Below are 18,488 nucleotides of genomic sequence, written 5' to 3'. Positions count from 1 at the left end.
AAATAATTCTTCTGTTATATTGGTCATCACCAAATAACACTATTTGGTGATGACCCTGTTCTTAGGATGATGTCTGCCCCTTGTTACATTTATTACACCCTGCAAAATCCCCCACTTATAATAATTTACATATTCTTAATCATATACAATTTCATACAAATGTACACTTTGCTAAATGATGTTTGGATGCCTGGGAAGGAGAGACAAGTGAACTACATTCCTCAAATGTTGCCCAGCAGGGCACACCTTCATTGAAGAGTGGTTTTTTAATAACGTCTTACACAAACAGCAAATCTTAATTTAATTCAGATGCCCTTTATTAGAGTTTGAAGTTACCAGAAAATAACAAGGAAATAAGAGAGCTCTCCATGCAGGAAAAAAAGCCACAATATTCTGCCACTGAGAATTTGCAGGGCTTCAGAAGTATGCTTAATTCAAACAGGAGTGCTTAAATACTCTTAATTCAAACCAAGAGCAAGATAACACTGGAAGGGGTTGACCTACTCTCTCTTTGCCTGGCCATGGAACCCCTGCTTCCATACAGGGTGGGGATCAGTGTAAGATGAAATAATAGTTTTTCCATAAAACTTACATTGCCATAAAATTCACATTTCCATAAAAACTCACACTACAAAGCTGTACCCTGGAATTTCATCATTAAATCTTCAACAAGTGGTCCTAAAAGGCCTCCTTTTAACCATGCCAAAGTAGTGAAAGCAGAAGTCATTTACACATTTCCCCCAAAGACTCAGTCCTTACATCAGCCCTCCCTCCAAGCAATTTGCTGACTAAATCTTCTATGTACTTGAATAATTTATGATATGAATAAATTTATTTATGCCAAGTGAAGAGGTTGACTACTGGGATGCAGCAATGTCAACAGAACAAAATTGAAGCTGGAGACATGTGGGAAATGAACCCGTAACAATGGCAAGCGGTATTGTATGCTCCAGCAGCAAGAGACAGCTGTGACCACATCTGAAATATGAGTGTGGGGAGCAGCAGCTAACAAAGATTTTAGAATAAGCAGAACTGAGCTAAAAAGAACCTGCTGATTTTGAGCTGCAAAATAAGATTATTATAAAATGATTGAAAACTAACTTGCAAATGTTATGTCTCATTCAAAAATTTTTCCATTCAGAAAGTATATAAGTAACATTCCTGTGCCTTTTACTTTCCACTGACATTGAAGAAATGGAAGTCTCAACTCATGCCAAATGATCTGTCACCCCAAGCCCTTGACCTGGGCAACTGATGAAGGCATGTTACAGATGCATGGACTGCAAAGACTGGAAATATTACACATCTCAAGTAGTGTAAGCTGGCTGTGGTCCAGCTTACACCAGCTGCTGATTAGCTCCATTAATGTCTTAGAGCAGTAACAGTTGGAGGAATTATGGTTTGCATTCACTAAACACCAAGGAGGGCTACCTAACTAGGCATGCTTTGCTTGCATTTGTGGCCAGGAGATTGATTACACCAAGGATTTAAAAAATTCTTCTTTCTTTAGCTGTTCTTCAAAGAAATCATTATATGCCACAGTCAAAGCAGCAACCAGAATTACAAATTCATTAAAATCCACTTCATCGTCCTTATTGGAGTCCAGGTCATTCATAATTTTATCAACCAGGAGAGGGTCCTTTTGGCCCTAGAGAGAAAGAAAAGTGACTTAGCTGTGCAAATCTTGAATGTGCAGTTCTGACATGCCTGGCACCACTATGTTATGAGGCTTGTATTGTTAAAGGGCTGCATTAAATATGCACCTGAACAGTAATACATGTCTAGTCACTATAACATCAGAAACTAAAGACAGTGCAGCCCTTATAAGGACTAAATAAGGACTGAAATGAATCAAACAGATTTTAGGAGATACTGAACATTGATCCCTTTTGTCAAAATGGATCTCTAAAGTGCATTTCTCTGTATCTTCCCATGACAAATAGTACTTAGATTTCCAACAGAATACTCATAAATGGTCATATTATATATCCATTCATCAAATTCAGAAGACCTCTGGTTGGCAAACAACCATCCTATTCAGTGGGAGCAAGAACACTGAATCTCATAATAATGAATCAATAGCCAAGATTAAAAGAAAATCCAATTCAAGGAAATGGATGCAACATAAAGAAAATCCTGCTGGTGGTCAAGAGTCCACAATAATTTTTACAATTAAGAGGATACATAAAATCGTTATTTTTAAAGCTTATTATTCCATACAAGCATCTATGCTGTGTAATGTAGAAGATAACAAGCATAGAAAGAGATATTCAAATTAGCAGCTTATCATTGAAAGGATTTTTTAGCACCTCTTTGCAGGGCACACAAGCAGCAGTACTGTGTGGCCAGTGTGCACAAGCTACTTTCCTGTCTCATGACAACTGGTTGCTGCATTTAATCCTTCAATGGACTTATCTATTCCCTATTATTAAAAACAAACAAACAAAGAAACAAACAAACTAATTGATAATTTTTTAGCATTGATCTTACTACTGCTTCTACGCTGGCCTAGCCCTCCTGCTCAAAAGCACTGTGGAGTTTGCAGAGCACCAGTACCCATCTCTGCTGTCAGTGGTACATGGGAGGGTACTGGGGCTTGACCACCCTCAGAAAACATACTTCTCAAATGGGAAATGTGATGTCATATTCTTCTGTACAGCTCCACAAGGAACTGTTATCTGAGAGACTGTGACAGGGTGGGCCTTGCACAAGGAGGTGCTATTCCTATCCAAGCACTTGCATAGCTGCTTAACACACTCATAATACTCAGGAGGTTCAACAGCTGCATCTTACTGAAAGGAAGTCAGTGAGCTCTCTGGTGAGGAGCTCCTTGAGTTCTCCTTTACTGAGCTTATATCTGTCTCCTTCTTTGCCCGAGTAGTGATGGAAAATCCTGATCAAGGTGTCCATTGCATCTTCCAGTGGAGTGGTCATAGCAGTGAGCAGGAGAGCTGTGGGATAAAGATATGGTGACTGACATTGCACAAACCAAAGGCCAGTGTCTGGGAAGGCAAGGAGGGCCAGATGAAGACAGATATTGTTAGACTACAAGTTAGGCTTTCAGTTGATCCATCCTATTACCTGAGTGTGAGCAAGGATGGACTGTAATAAAAAAAACCCCATTGTTCTGAACTCATAAGCAATTGCTTCAAAAAAGCGAACAGAAATAAAGGATTTTTATTTAAGAAAATTATGTACTGGTATCCATTTTATAAAGCTGCTGTAAAAGGAAATCTTTTGTGCCCATACCTGAAAATACAGGAAAAATGAAGGCATACCTTCCTACCTGCTAATTTTAAAATTTTCTCAAGAAAATGTCTTCAAAAAGTTCCATCTGTGAAAGTGAAAGTCCATTTATATAGAAAGCTCCACATCAGTTTAAAGGTGGCCAGAGGAAGATCACCTGTAATAAGTATCATCTGTCACTTTATTTGGTTATGTTTGCTTGGGCTGAGCCTTTTTCCTATAAATTGCCTGCAGCAAACAGGTGTGAGCTGGTCATCCCCAAGGTTTGCTTCATTGAGCATACAATAAGAAGGTACACAGGGAAGCAACAACAACAACAACAACAACAACAATAACAAAAATCCAGATCGAAGTGTAATTACTTGCAAAATAGTGGACTCCAAAAGTAACTGAAAGTAGAAATCAAGTGTAAGTGAAACATGTTGAATAAGCCCTGGAGAAAGATTAAAAAGCCAGAATGCACTTCAGGGTAGGACTGGAGTACTGAACAATATTGTCATGCAGAGGTTAAGACTTACCTTCTTTACAGGCTAGTGGAGGTGTACGCAGCAAAATACCCAGATCGCAGAAGGTGATGGTCACCTTCCTTTCAAAACCCATGCACAGGCTCTTGTTTATCAGGCTGAGGGGGTGGATTACACAAATAGAGACAGACGTATAATTGTCACGGGGATGATGGGTCTTCTGTTTCCCTCTGCATTTGCCTACTCTGTTCAATAAAAGCCTCTTGCTGTAACTAGGTCACTAAAATATTCACCAGGCAGAGTAAAGGCTGCATTTGGAACACATGGGATACTTTTTATTATTTGACCTTTTACAACTACTCCCATTCAGGGCCTTGAAGGTCAAAATTAGAAAATGCTAACAATCACCAAGTCGATATAAAACAACTTTCCACCATTTCTAAACCACTTTCTATTCTGTCTTTCAGCATTTCTACAGTCTAACTGCCTCTGTGCTGCCAGCCAGCATTCAAAGGTACCTGGGTACCTGGGGGTAGGCTTCCATGTCAGTTTGCCACATATCCCTTGAGATGTCTATTTTAATTGTCAGATATCTCCATACACCTAAAACATTATCTCTTGATGAATTAAATTCTTGTGTAGTAAATGAGTCCTCAGGAGGAAATCAGGGAACTAGTTTCAGTGGAAGGCATGCCTGGAATTACAGTGTACACTGAACAAGTGTCTTGGCTTCATTTTTACAGTCATGCACAAAAACTGTAGTCCATCATCTTTCTCTGAATAAATGACCTGGCCTCAGAAGGGCAATAAGCGTCTTCTGTCCCAATTCCAGGAGCTTGTTGATGCTGGGAATGATGGCTGAGGGACGCAGGAAACAGCAGCTTCACCATGGTAGGGCTTACCAACCCAAATAACAAATAGCCAGGGTTTTCATGACAGAGACTCGAAACAGAAAACTGCTTGTGAGTTTGCTTGAGGGTTTAGTTTCCCTTAATAAAGCCTTGTACCAGCTGCACACATTTGTCCAGCAAGCACAACTGTGCAGGTGAACAGGGCACGGAGCTGCAGCTCCTTCTTTGTTTCATTCCAGCCAGAGGGAAAGAGAATTAGATGGCCATTGTTTTTAGTTCTGAAATCCTCCAAGCACTCCTAATTTTGACTACTACCATGTATCTCAGCCCACACCCTTGCCTGCCTCCTGTGCCTTCAGACATGTTTCTTCTGCCTGTGCTGTTGTGACAAGTCTCCACAACCTGGGGGGTCTTGTGTGGGCCTTTGAGGAAAAAGGGAGGGAAGAAGAGGGGGTGGAACTCATAAAAATACTGAATCCCAGTGATAAGGGAAGTGACTGTGTAAAGTGTCATTTCCAAAATAGGCAGGCCCTTCTGGCTAGAGGTCCCTGTGGGCAGGCATGGTACTGTGTGCAGGGCATGCACCTGCAACTGCCATCCCTGTGACCAGGAGTACTCCCCAGGGAAGGGCAAGCCAGCACTCAGGGAATTATTATAAAAGGTTACGGTAGAAACCAGAGGAACAAGAGGAACATATCTCTTCTGGAGTCAGAGGAAGGTGAAGAGGAGAGCTGCTCTCTATACCTCTTCTGCATTTGGGGAAAGCTCATGGGTGCCTGATTTTGTGCAGGAGTTATCCCTTTGCTTCTGTCCTCCTATCAACACTGGGATCTAGCTGGATCATATAGAGCATATGAGAGAAGAACATGAGTGGTATCAGGCACAGCAAATCTCTCCCACTCAGTTCTGGGAATCCTCTGTGTCTGCAGATGAGAAGAAAAAGCACGGAGCTCCTAATGTAGCTACAGTCACAGTGTTCTGTCTTGCCTGTGATTCACTAATGATTATAACTATTGCACAGAAATATTATACAGATAAACATGAAAATACTTAGTTGTTTTTTGTTGTTAGGTTTATGTGGGTTTTTGCCATTTATTCAGCAGCAGCTTCACCCACAACCAGAAAAAAAAAAACACAGCTGACTCAATATATAAGCATGAAATCCTTCTGTTTGTCTATATATTATTACACTGATCCTCTGGCTAATGAATATTGCAAATTAATTATCTAAGCAGAGTCTACAGGAGGTACAACTTCCAGGAAGCAGGTGTAAACTTTCAGAGTTGCCATCCTTAGGATAGAAGAAAGAAAGGGTTTACTCTATTATCTCCAGAACATCAGGTCAATAATTTATACAGTGATATAATATGTGCAGATTCTTTCTACAGATACTTTCACTCCAGCTAATTGTGCAAGGAACCTTCTTTTCTATCTACTAGTGGATGACATACACAGGGAACAGATACATTGAGCTTGTTTGTCAAGGATCCATGCAATTTGCTGTGTCCAGTCCTTTCCTCCCTGGCTAGTGAAATCCTGCCAGTGGCTCCAGTGACAGCAGATGTCTCACAACTTCTATGAAGGCAAGTCCTAGCACTGTCTACTCAAAATTCAAGATTATCCATCAATTGTTATATGCTTCCTCATCAAACACTCCAGCACAATCTCTTTTAGTACAATATCTAGTTGGCACTGAAGATAATTAAAGTCAGCACAGACTGCAAAGCAGTTCAGTATCAGGTCAAGACCTGACTGTATCAACAAACACCATTCTCCCATCAGTCCTCACCCTGCACTCTGGTTTCCAGCAGGTTAAGCACAGGAGCAGCACCAGATGTGTTTGACAGAGAATGTAGGACTGCCTGTAGACACAATGAAGGATGGTGTCTTCCTCATTCATAGCTTAACTTTGTCCATCAGAGCCTGCCAAATAACAGCAGTGTTGGTGGGAAAGAACTTCTGGAGATGCTTAGTTCCACTGCCTGCTCAAAGCTGGATAATCTTCAGCATTAGACTATACAGACACAGTTTTGTTAGGTAAACACTAAACATCTCCAAAGATGGAGATTTCACAAGTTCTTGGGTATCCTGCTCAGGCGTTGCACTATCTCCCTGGGGAAGATGGCTGCCCTAACATCCAGTCTGAGCATCCCAAAGTACAGTTGTGAGCACTGGCCCTTTTTGCATCACCTACCACTACCACAAATATTTTGACTTTATAAATTACCTTCAAATAGTGTTGACTCTTCACTTAAACTCAAAAAGAAATTTGGAAGCAGTCTATCTGTCTAGCAGTCTACCCTGACTTACCCAATCTATTTCCATGTTTTACTGTCCTTTTCATGTTATGCCCTTGACCCTTATATACTTTCCCAATGAGTATTTCAACATTAAAGTTCCATATTGCACTGTGGAAGCGATGGCTGTCAGAAGGGGAAGGGGTAGAGTCTCCACCTGGCCCAGCACAAGTAGTCTACAAGGCTGAATTCTGCCATCTTTTCTCAAGCAAGTGATAGACTTAGGCTAGCTAGGCTTACACAATGAGTCAGTCAGCATGACTTCCAGAAGATGATCAGAGGGATGGAGTACCTCTTGTGTGAGGACTTGAGGTTGTCCAGCCTGGAGAAGAGAAAGCTCTGGGATGATCCCAAAGTTGAAAAAGGTGAGATAGGAGGCAAAACTGCAAGGCTCATAAGGACATTTATACTACACAATAAAAATCCTGTATTGGATTAGAGCCTAGATTAGACTAGAGTGTACTAAATAGATTAAGGAGTTTATGAGACTTACATTTCAGTTAGAAGTTCTTGTTAAATTATAATGAACATTTTCTCATTTTAGGGTTGTCAGCATTTTCATTGGTGATTTGTTTCCATATCTGGTGGCTGATTGATCTATTCATTTACATAAGGAATGTCTCCCCCCCCCCCCCCCCCCGCCAGGTTCCAGCTCACATCTTCAAAGCTGTTTTAACTGCTGTAATCCCATAGGCAGCAAAATAGCAAAGAACAGTTAAATGTCTTGCTAGTAGCTTTTACCACCTAGATTTGGTGGTTTACTCTCTAGGTATCTTTTTTAATGGGTTACACTTCAAGGGCTGCCCAACTGAAGTGGGTCCTTATATTCTCTGTTGAGAATATGTTTTGAACAAGTTACACACCTCTTTTCCAAAATACGTGACTTTTTCACTGAACTGTCCGGATCATTGAACCCTGCTTGTTCCCATAGTGGTCATTCCTCTTGTGATACCTACTTAGCACAGAAATTGTAGCATTGTCAGTATTTGAGGTACTGACTTCAGTTACCACTTACTGCTTTCTTCTCCTCCTCATATAAAATTGCTCACCTTTGTGAGCAACGATCCATTACTAGCCTGTGAAGGCAACATCTATTGTATATGAATGTACTGTTATCTGTAAAATATGTAGAAAACTTCCATTAACCCTAAACTGGAGTTTAGAAATATTTCTGGCTACAGTTCTTTCTTCGTCTTATGCCTCTGAAGCAGATGGATCTGTCCAGCTGTGTATCAGCCAATAAATTTATGAATTTAATGTTGTCTATCTACGCCCAGGAAGGGTGCCAAAATAGCATAAAATATCTTGGTGTAGATGGAGAATCTGAGCCATTTGTGCCCCAGGTAGTGGCAGAGGGTCCTGTTACAGAGCAGCCTGGTAATCAGAGACCACACACACAGTGCCAGCTGGCTGTGGCAGCTCACATTACAGCTAGAACTTGGCAATACATCACCATCTGAACAAAGTCAGGATACTCATTTGCCTTATATTAGATCTGCTTACCAGTAGGGCAAACCCATCCCTTGGAGATATGGTGGCTCTGACTGGCTCATGCAAAAAAGCATGATTCAAACTTATACTAACATGCAGCAGTCTTCATTCTGATTCACTCCAATGTCCGGTTCCTTCCACAAGGGTTTTGCAGCTAGGTTCAGGTTATGTTTCATAACTATTGGGATCTCTCCTTGCAGGTAGTGGTTTGTGTCCCAGGATGGTGAGCAGGGCACCTACTAAGTTGTAGTGGTAACAAAATCTTATATAGATTTTCCATGGTCTTAGGTAGGTTGTTGATTTATTCGTGCCTCAGTTCCTCCTTCCTGGTTTCAAAGAATTCATACAGCAGCTGCTATTTTGGGAATGGGACTCCAGGGCCTTGTGTGACTAGCTTTCTGTTGCCAAGGAGCATCTCTGAGCAGTGAGGGCTTCTGACCCATGCAACTACGCAATGGTACATGTGCTTGGCCATGCTGTGGTGTGTAAGGTGGCCACCATAGCTCCAGATGCAGAGCTCACCACGTTTTTTCATCTTCTCTATCCTCCATTTGAGCTCAAGTGGTCCCTTTTGCAGGTGACTGGCAAATAAACTCACACCTTCTTCATCACCAGTGCCAAACAAAATAGTAAAAATACAACAGGAAAAAAAAACATTCCAGATGAACTTGATTCAGTATTTCTGGGCACTACGGATGTTAAATCAGTATATAGATTTTTCTAAATATAGAAAAATGAGGAAAATATACTGTTCTCTTAATTTGTGTGTATAAAAAAAAGTAGGAATATTCCTTTGGTCTGGAGCTGCCCCTTAGTGTCCTGCTGAAGAACTGCTTCTTCCAGATCTCAAGCTAGCAACAACTGCCAAAGCTGCGGGAACCAAGGGAGAGAAACTCCCTCCTCTCTGCTCCCAGGTACACACAGGTGTTTTACTACTGCTTTACTACAGTAAGCCCTGTACAGGGGGCAGCATTGTGAACAGCACACCAATCAAGAAGCATTATCATTAAAAATTACAGAGGAAAAAAATGACCATTGCACAGCCCTGTTAGCTAGAGGTATAAACTCTGCAGAGAATTTAAGTACTTAATATAGGTCAGTGTTAGAATAATGGAATTTAGGCACATGATTTACTGAAGTCAGGCTTTGTATTCCACTATTGGCCCTTAACAACTCATCCCAAACTTACCAAATGCAGAGGGAAAAAGAAAGTTCAGAAGCACTTAAGGTCAATGCTCCTATTTGGAGGGTAAATGTAGGAAAAGCCTAGAGTAGTGTAATGCTCTCCAAAAATGTTACAGGAGCATTCTGCAAACAGCCACGAATTCTTGTCCAAGTGCAATGGGATCAAGAAACCTCAAGAGGCATCGAGAGCCAGTAGATGGTGAAGGTATAGAAGGAAGGCTTTAAAAAAAAAGATAAGGACATGGCTGAAAGCCTAAGTAAGTATTTTGCATGTGTTTTTACTGTGCTGGAGCTTGGAGACGTTCCCAGAGGATAGAGAAAGAGATATGTTGTAGGATCTGCTTAGTCTGAAGTGCAGGTAGAACATGTTATAGGACAGATCCTCAAAACAAGAGGTAATGATCCGGGACAGGATGGAATCCAGCCTGGACCTCTAGAAGAACTTGAGGTAGATGAACAATGGAAGCCTTTGGCTCAGGACCACAGCAAGGAAAACTGACTGGTACAATGCCAAGTACTATCCAGAGAGTTGGTGAACATTAGGTCTGCTGTCATGTTGGATAAAGGGGTAGAGACCCACCTGAAAACCAGAAGGGTGGGAACATGACTAAACACAGTACACTGGGGGAAAGTAAAGAAGAGTCACAATGTAAATCTGCAGGCACTCGCTGAAGAAGTTTGTGATGACTGACCTCCCTGATTACTGCCCTCCTTGTTCCCAGAAAGCATTCCTCACTCTTAAGGAAATTAGGTTGCCATGGGATACAATAAAAAAAATCACACAGGAAATGTCTAACTGGAAGATAGGTAATTAAGAATAAATTATTGGGTTTTACAAGGGAACTGAACAAGAAATAGGGTCTCACAGGCACATGTTCTGGAGGCAGTGCTAATCAATATGGTCATTGGTGATTTCAGAAAGGGAAGGAGAATGAACAGATACTTTTTTGTTGTTGATACAAGTTACACAGAGACAGAAATTAAAGTTTAAAACATCCTTGTGCTGTGAAGGATGCAAGAGGACCTCATGAAATTAAGTGATACATAAATATAATAAATATATAGTCAGATAAATTCAACATAGATTAAACACAAAGTGTCATGGGGACATTATAAGCTCTGATTTGATTATGAGAATTCATGAGAGAGATCTTGGGTTTACTGCAAGTGAACATGTTGGTTCAGCAAGAACCTGACAACAAACAAGGCTAGGAAAGAAATAGAACACAAAAAAATGGAAGTGTTTTTATGCCAATGAGTTCAAGGGAAGCCTATTTATTCAACATCATGGCAGTCTTCCCACCTTCATTTTACACTCAGTACAGCAGAATTATAAGAGCAGCAAAGAAACAGCTTCTATGTTAGAAAGAGCTAAATACACAACATATCTCAGCCTGCAGAAGTATGTTACTGGGAATGTCAAAAAATTATGTGTATTCAACAGTGGCACAGAGAAGGTAAGAAGTAATTATACATTATGCTTACAGTATGCTCTGGATGATCTTACAGCTATTACAGCTGCAGTTGCTCTGAGGGATCTGCTCCAGAAAAGTGAATTTCTGATAATACTAGGAAAGAAGCTGATCCAACCCTACAGGAGCAATGCATGTCTCAGCAGGAGCCAGTTTGAGCATTAGAGGCTGATGTGAATTAGGAGGCAGAGGCAGAGGTAGCTAATGTACAATTTATTTAATTGTCTTTAAAAAACAAGGAAATTAGTTAGTTTTTCTTGGTTTAACGAGCACCATAAATGGCCCAGAGATATTTTGCATGCATGTGAAAATCAAGACTAGCTGAGATGGTGGAAGTAACAGAGAAAGTCAACAGGCATAATTTCCTCTTCACACCTTAGAATGTGGGGCTGCATGTTTTCTCTGCATTTGGAGGAGAAATTGATAATACACTGTGGTATGTACACCATCTGTTGTGCCTCTATCCCTCCCTTTGCAGGGCAGTAGCAGGAGCTCCTGGCTCCTAAAGCCCTGGCAGGTACCACGTGCAAGCTGTACCTCATGCAAACCATACCTGGCCAGTCAGGGAGCTCTTTCCTGTCAAACAATGTGATGGTCCCTGGGCTTCCTGTTGGTCTCCTGGCTCACACCCTGGCCACACACTGTCAATCTCATACCACAGCCCTGTGCCACCTGACACGTCTGGTGCCAAGAGGCTAGATATAAGCCCAGCATGCACTTGCACTTGTGTATCCCTGGAAACAGCACAAACACATTCTCAAGCCTTTGCCAGCACTTGCTGGGTACTGCTGTTCTGATTCCTCTGTTTCACTTCTTGCTGTTTTTATCCTTGCTTCTGCACCTCCCATGAATAACACTTGAAGCTTTTCAGCCCCTGCATTTGCAAAGGGCTCCCCTGGCTCTAGTAGCCTTCATTGCATCTCAGTCTGCAGCATGAGTTTCTTACAAAAAGAAACTCATCATTTCCCATCATCCTGCTACAGGAAGCCTGTTTTCTGTAGCTGATCAGTTAGCTCACTTTCAAGTCTGCTACATTAGAGGCACAAAATTAGCATGAACGGAAAAAAAATTAGTGTTTCAGCAAAAACCTTCAGTGCATAAAACCAAAGACACAGATGTTAGAAGAGACAAAGCTAACACAGGTGATTGCATAACTATTACTCAACCAATACACATCATGTTTAAAATATATAATCAAAATTTGGAAAAAAAGGGAAATAAAATCCAAAGACCAAAGTGAGTTAAAATGGGTGAGTAAGAATTTTGAAGGATAGAAAGCCTACAAAGCAATTACACTGAAATGTGCACTATGTCCTACTAAAATAAGTCATCATGTCTGCTGTAGAAAACAGAGCAGCCATCCACAAATCCTTTGCTCTATTGCCTTCTAAAAGGATATTTTGTTTTATTGCTCTTGCTCCATTTCCCAAGTACTTCTATAACAAAGCCTTGAAAAAGCATGAGTTACGTTCACAGCCTCCTCCTCATCTCCTCCTTGCCATGTTGAACAGTATTACACCTTCTATCAAAGTGTCTTCTCTTTACTTCGAAGACTGACATAATACTGTTTAAATTCTTTCTTAACCACAGGACATTGTACAGGTTGCATTCAAACTCTCTGCAGTGAGTTCTCCAAACTGTTATACCTGAGAGTTTAATAACATTAATATTGTACCTTCTAAGAAGCATATATCACTCTGAACAGAAATTCCTTCATAATCAGATTCACATGAATTTCTGTTATTTACTTTTCAGATATTTGAAAATATCAGAGTCCCTGAGTGTGGGAGGGGTTCCTGCTCTCCCTTGGGAGGCAGCAACAGTGTAGAAAAAGGTTGCCAACCAGCTGCTGCTCTCCACCCCAGAAGAGCTGTCAATCAATGTTTAGCATACTCCCCAGTTCCAGAAAGTTCAGTTATTCTGTTACCCCCATTGGCTCCTGTTAGAATACCACTCCTCCTCTGTACCCCAATTAGTTCTCTGTATGTCACCCCACTCTGTCTCCCCCCCTTTACCCGTTGCCCATTGGTTGTTTTGTACCCTAACCACTCCCACTTCTTTGCCCTTAATACCCAGCCCCGCCTTTCCTCGGGGCTTCCGGACTTCACTCCCTTCTGGAGAGTTCGTGTTCCTCGTTTCACCCTCCTGTTCCTGCGACGCTCCTGAAATAAAGCCTCTAGGAATAAAGCCACTTCAGACCCTCTCGTCCTTACGGTGGAGCTATCCGGGTCCCGCCACATCCTCCCCGCGGACCAGTCCTCTGAGGGTTTTCCCCCGGACAGGCTGGGCACCCGGGTGAAGCCCAGAGGACTTGTATTTTAACACAAGAGGCGTCCCGAACACGGCAACCACTGCCCTGGTCACCGAAGAGCGTCTCCCGTGAGCGTCCAGATCCGCGACCCCGCGCTCCGGGACTTCAAGCGCCGTTCGCCACTGCTTCCAGGGGCAGCTCTACTTCGATTGTTAGAAGGCTTCTGCCTCCTGGCGCTGCTGATAACTCGTGGAGATCCGACCCTGCAGCTTCGGGGGAAGCGCTGGATTTCACGAGACCAGCAGCACTCCACCGCTCCGCCACAGCTTTCTTCTTTTCGTCGCGTCCCGGTGTTGGTGAGTTTCGCTGCTCGAGGTGAGCAGCCGACGCAGGCTCTTCTTTTTTCTTTTCTCCTTTTGCTTTGGCCGGGGATCTCTCTTGCAGCGGGAAAAATGGGAAACCGCCTTTCCCCTGCACGACGGGAGTTTTATATCCAAGTTAAGTCCGCCCTTGTGTTGGGGAATGTTTCCTTTAAAAAAGGGGTTTTAAAATCTTTCGTTAAATTTATTTTTGAGCACTTTCCTGACATCTCCATGGACGATGTCTTTTCTGTTTTGTTTTGGGGGAAAGTTGGACGTTACATTTATGATGTTCAAGTTACGGGGAATTTTAAAGTGGGGAGATTTTTTCCAATTTATGATTCCATTTTTAATTTAGTTAAATCGAAAGGGGAAAGTTTGGGTCCCAGTTCTCCTACCCCTCATTCCACCCCCCCGCTCCTAACCCCACTTCCCCTAAGGATGGATCGGGAGACAGATCCTGCCAGAATGAGGCACAGGGTTGCTGCCATCTCCCTGCTGCCTCCCGTTCCACCCTGTCCTCTCCTTGTGTTGGGACTGGCCACCCCAGCACGAGCCCTACCTACTCCCTCGTTCCACGATTCCCTGACCCCAGTTGTATCCCCAGTTGTCATGGTTGTTCCAATGCTGTTTTAATACCTCAAAATGGTGACGGCCTCGTGGCCGGTCGCCACACAGCACAAAAGGGTGCCTCCTCCTCCTCCTCCTCACCCCCTCGGGTTCCCGCCACTGTAACAGCTCCGCCCCCTCCGTCGGTTGCCGCCCCTGCATCGGGTCCCACCCCCCATCACGCGTCGATTTCGGTGACGTCGGGACCCTCCCATCCTGCCTCCTTGACCACGCCCCTGGGTGGGCCCCTGGTGGGTGGGACAGGCCTGCCGGAAGGCCACGCCCCAGTGGGTGGGTCAGGCCACGCCCCATTGGTGGGTCAGGCCACGCCCCCTCTCATGCCGCCCCCGGTTCCCACACTACCGGAACCGGAAGTAGGCCCAGACGGAAGCAGGCCATCTTGGCCTGCAGGGTCTCCCGGTACCGGGACCCACCGGCAAGGGAAAGGCTCTGCGCCCTAGCCCGTCCTGCCTCATCCTCGGAAGAGGATGAGGACAGCGACGATCCCCGGCCCACAACCAAGCCGGGGGAGGGCTGGGCCTGGATCCGGGCCGAGGCCATTAAGGATGGGGACCTAGATCTCGCAAGGGATCTAGGTCCATTTGCGGCACCAATTGTGCATAAGAGGGGAAAAGAGCCGAGGTGGGAACAGTTACCGTATGCTGAAGTAAAGGAGTTGAGGAGAGCGGCCAAAGATTATGGGAGAAATTCTCCCTTCTTTAAAAATGTTTTAGACCTTTCCTTTTCGGGACATTGCCTTGTACAACATGACCTTCGCTATATAGCGAAGGCCCTGCTGTCCCCCACAGAATTCCTTCTGTGGGAGATACATTGGAAAAAATTGATTAAGCCTCTCCTAAAAAAGTATGATCTCAAGGAGGTGTTAGGAGACGGCGCAGAGGGACTTGAAGCTCTGGCAGGGGAAGGGGAATTTAGCAGACCTGAGGACCAAATCCTCCTCCCCGAGAATTTGTTAAGTGACATAAGGGACGCTGGGAAGGAGGCACTGCTGAAAATCCCCGATGGTACCACCCCCCTCCAAAACTTTTCATCAGTTCTTCAAGGCCCTGATGAAACTTTTATCAAGTTTGTGGACAGGTTAAAGGAAGCCATCGACAGGCAGATTGAGAATGTCGAGGCCCGAGAAGAACTATTGCGAAAGATGGCCCTGACCAATGCCAACCTGGAGACCAAGAAGATCCTGAGAGCTCTTCCCCAGGATCCGGAGCCTACCATCGCTAAGATGGTAGAGGCGTGCACCAAGGCAACTTCGATGGAGCAGACAGTGGCATTTGTGGTGAGCAAAGGGGTGGGGGAGGCGATGGTAGACCTGATGAACACTCGCTGTTTCGGCTGCGGCCAGTTGGGCCACATCCAAGCGAACTGCCCACACTGGCCGCCAGATAGGTCTTACCACCCTTACAACCCCTCCCCGAGACTAACATACAGGAATCCCCGCTTCCATCGGCCGGGAAACGGAAGGCAGAGCGCGATGACACCAAATGGCCCGTCCCAGTGCCCGGGGCTGCCATCTCTCCCGGAGAACCACGGCCCCAGTGGTACACTTCTCCGGACGTCCGCAGCCAGGAGGACGGGCTCCGGCTCCTCAGAAGAACCAGGCAACTGAACTGCGCCCGTCGCCAAGTCCTCCGGACCAGCCTTCACGTCATGTTTCCAGATGAGGACTTGGTTTGCGTCCCGGCGGGATTCCTGCCACCGCCCTACTGTGACTACCCCGCCACTGTTTTGCTGTTAGGAGACACCGCCAACACGCCGGACAACCTCACCATCATCCCAGAGGTCGTCTACTTCGAGCCGGGGACAGAGCTCACCGTCTCCGCGGTATGTTACCAGCCTCCATTCTCCTTGCCTAAGGGGTCTCCTTTAGCCCTTTGCTACATCTTGCATGTCCACACAGAAGACACTGGCATGGACCTTTCAACGGACCTTTCTTCGGATTTGGACTCTTCGGCCTTTCTTGTACAAAACGTAAGCAGACAGAGACCTATTATTAAGACTTCTTTTGTTTTACAGGGAAAGTCCATCTCACTCGACCTGATGGCAGACACCGGCGTGGATGTTACCATCATTCCCCAGGCAGAGTGGCCTCGCAACTGGGAGCTGGTGTCCCCTTGTGGCACAATCTCCGGCGTGGGAGGTGCTGTTAATTCCCGCCGGAGCAAACATCTGGTATGTGTGGAGGAGCCGGAGGGTCAAGTTGCCACGATTAGACCTTTTGTGGTAGCTTCCAATATCAAATTGTTAGGTAGGGACGTTTTATCCCAATGGGGTGCCCGACTTGACATCCCAAACCCTGCGTGGGATTTTTAGTCTGGGCCACTGCGGAGCACACCTCCCCACCGCTCAATTGGAAGACAGATACACCAGTGTGGGTGGACCAGTGGCCCTTACCATCTGAAAAATTAAAGGCGCTCAATGAACTTGTGGAGGAGCAGGTGCGCCTGGGGCATTTAATACCTTCCACCAGCCCCTGGAACACACCCGTCTTTGTGATTAAGAAACCTGGCAAAGACAGGTGGCACCTGCTCCAAGACCTACGCAGGGTTAATGATGTCATTGAAAATATGGGCCCCTTGCAACCAGGCCTTCCCTCTCCCTCCATGCTGCCCCGGGATTGGCAGCTTGCAATCCTTGATATCAAGGATTGCTTCTTTAATATCCCATTGTATCCCAGAGATGCTCCCAGATTTGCCTTCTCGGTTCCCTCCATCAACCGAGGAGAGCCATATGAACGCTATCAGTGGACCACTCTGCCCCAGGGATTGAAAAATTCCCCTGTGCTCTGCCAAACTTTTGTGGCTCAGGTCCTTTCCCCGGTCCGTCGCCTCTTTCCCGAGGCATTCTTTTTGCACTACATGGACAACATTTTAATTTGCGCCGCTGACGCGACCTACTTGAAAGTGGCCTTGGAAAAGACAATAAAGACCATCAAGGACTCAGGATTCCAAATTGCAGAGGAGAAGATCCAGCTGTCATCCCCCTGGAAATATTTGGGCTTCCTAATCACGGGAAGAACCGTCGCGCCCCAGTCCCTCACCATCAAGGACAACCCTCAAACCCTGTGGGACTTGCAGCAGCTCTGCGGCATCATCACATGGATTCGACCGCTCCTAGGACTCACCACAGAGGAACTGTCACCGCTGTTCCAACTGCTGAAAGGCGATGGCGACCTGGCATCCCCATGCCATCTCACCCCGGATGCCCGTGAGGCCCTGGAGAGAGTCGCAGCTGCCATCAAGTCCCGCCAGGCGCATCAGGTTGTGCGGTCCCTCCCCATCAACTGTGCCATCTTAGGTAAGTCCCCGAACTTACATGCCCTCTTATTCCAGTGGGACAAGAGCCAGAGGGACTCACTCCTGATCATCGAGTGGTTGTTCCTCCCACACCAGCCCACAAAAACAGTGACACCTTTTCCGGAATTGATGGCAAAACTCATTATCAAGGCCCGCCAGCGCCTCTGGACACTCGCAGGGTGTGACCCAGCATGCATTTACTTACCATTAAATTTGGACCAATGGGATTTCCTCTTACAAACAAATGAAAATTTACAGATTTCGGTAGACAGCTATCCTGGTCAAATTTTAATACATTATCCCAAACACAAACTTTTTAAAGACACCTTGTATTTGGCCCCAAAATCTTTCAAAAGTAAGATTCCATTGAAAGGTGCTCTCACGGTGTTCACCGATGGGTTAGGTAGATCCCACAAGTCAGTGATCACCTGGAAGGACCTGGACAGTCAGAAGTGGGAGTCTGATGTCCAAATAGTTCAGTGATCCCCCCAGATCCTGAGCTTGCAGCGGTCGTGAGAGTCTTCAAATAATTCCAACAACCTTTTAATCTCGTCACTGATTCGGCTTATGTGGCCGGGATAGCAGAGCGGGCTGAGCACGCCTGCTCAAAGAAATTCACAACAAAGGATTGTACGGATTGCTCTCAAAACTCATTTGGCTTATCTCCCACCGGGAGCAACCGTATCACATTCTGCATGTTAGGTCACACACAGACCTGCCAGGTGACATCACTGAGGGCAACCGGAGAGCGGACGCCCTGGCGATGCTGGCCACCTCCACCTCTGTAAACCCTACAGTTCTAAGACCCACCTTGCCAGATGTCCACATGCAGGCTAAGATGAGCCACGCCTTTTTCCACCAAAATGCTCCGGTGCTTTGCCGTCAGTTTAAAATCTCCAAGGAGCAGGCGCGGGCCATCTTAGCCACCTGCCCCAATTGCCAATCCCAC

General features: G+C 45.0%; 1 protein-coding gene across 1 annotated transcript in view; it reads right to left on the bottom strand.

The window, feature by feature from the left end:
* Positions 1-320: 320 nt before the first annotated feature.
* S100Z (S100 calcium binding protein Z) overlaps positions 321-18,488 on the bottom strand; it is a 37,203-nt gene continuing 19,035 nt past the window's right edge. The window contains exons 2-3 of the mRNA XM_053931772.1: positions 2,794-2,951; positions 321-1,648 (exon numbers count right to left, since the gene is read on the bottom strand). Of these exons, the coding sequence (XP_053787747.1) occupies positions 1,475-1,648; positions 2,794-2,934 (315 nt within the window). The 5' untranslated portion in view covers positions 2,935-2,951 and the 3' untranslated portion in view covers positions 321-1,474. The remainder of the gene's footprint in view (positions 1,649-2,793; positions 2,952-18,488) is intronic.

Source organism: Vidua chalybeata, chromosome Z, assembly GCF_026979565.1.
Source record: "Vidua chalybeata isolate OUT-0048 chromosome Z, bVidCha1 merged haplotype, whole genome shotgun sequence".
In the NCBI taxonomy this organism is placed as follows: domain Eukaryota; kingdom Metazoa; phylum Chordata; class Aves; order Passeriformes; family Viduidae; genus Vidua; species Vidua chalybeata.
The sequence above is the reverse complement of the archived record's forward strand: the minus strand, read 5'-3'. Positions and strand labels throughout refer to the sequence as shown.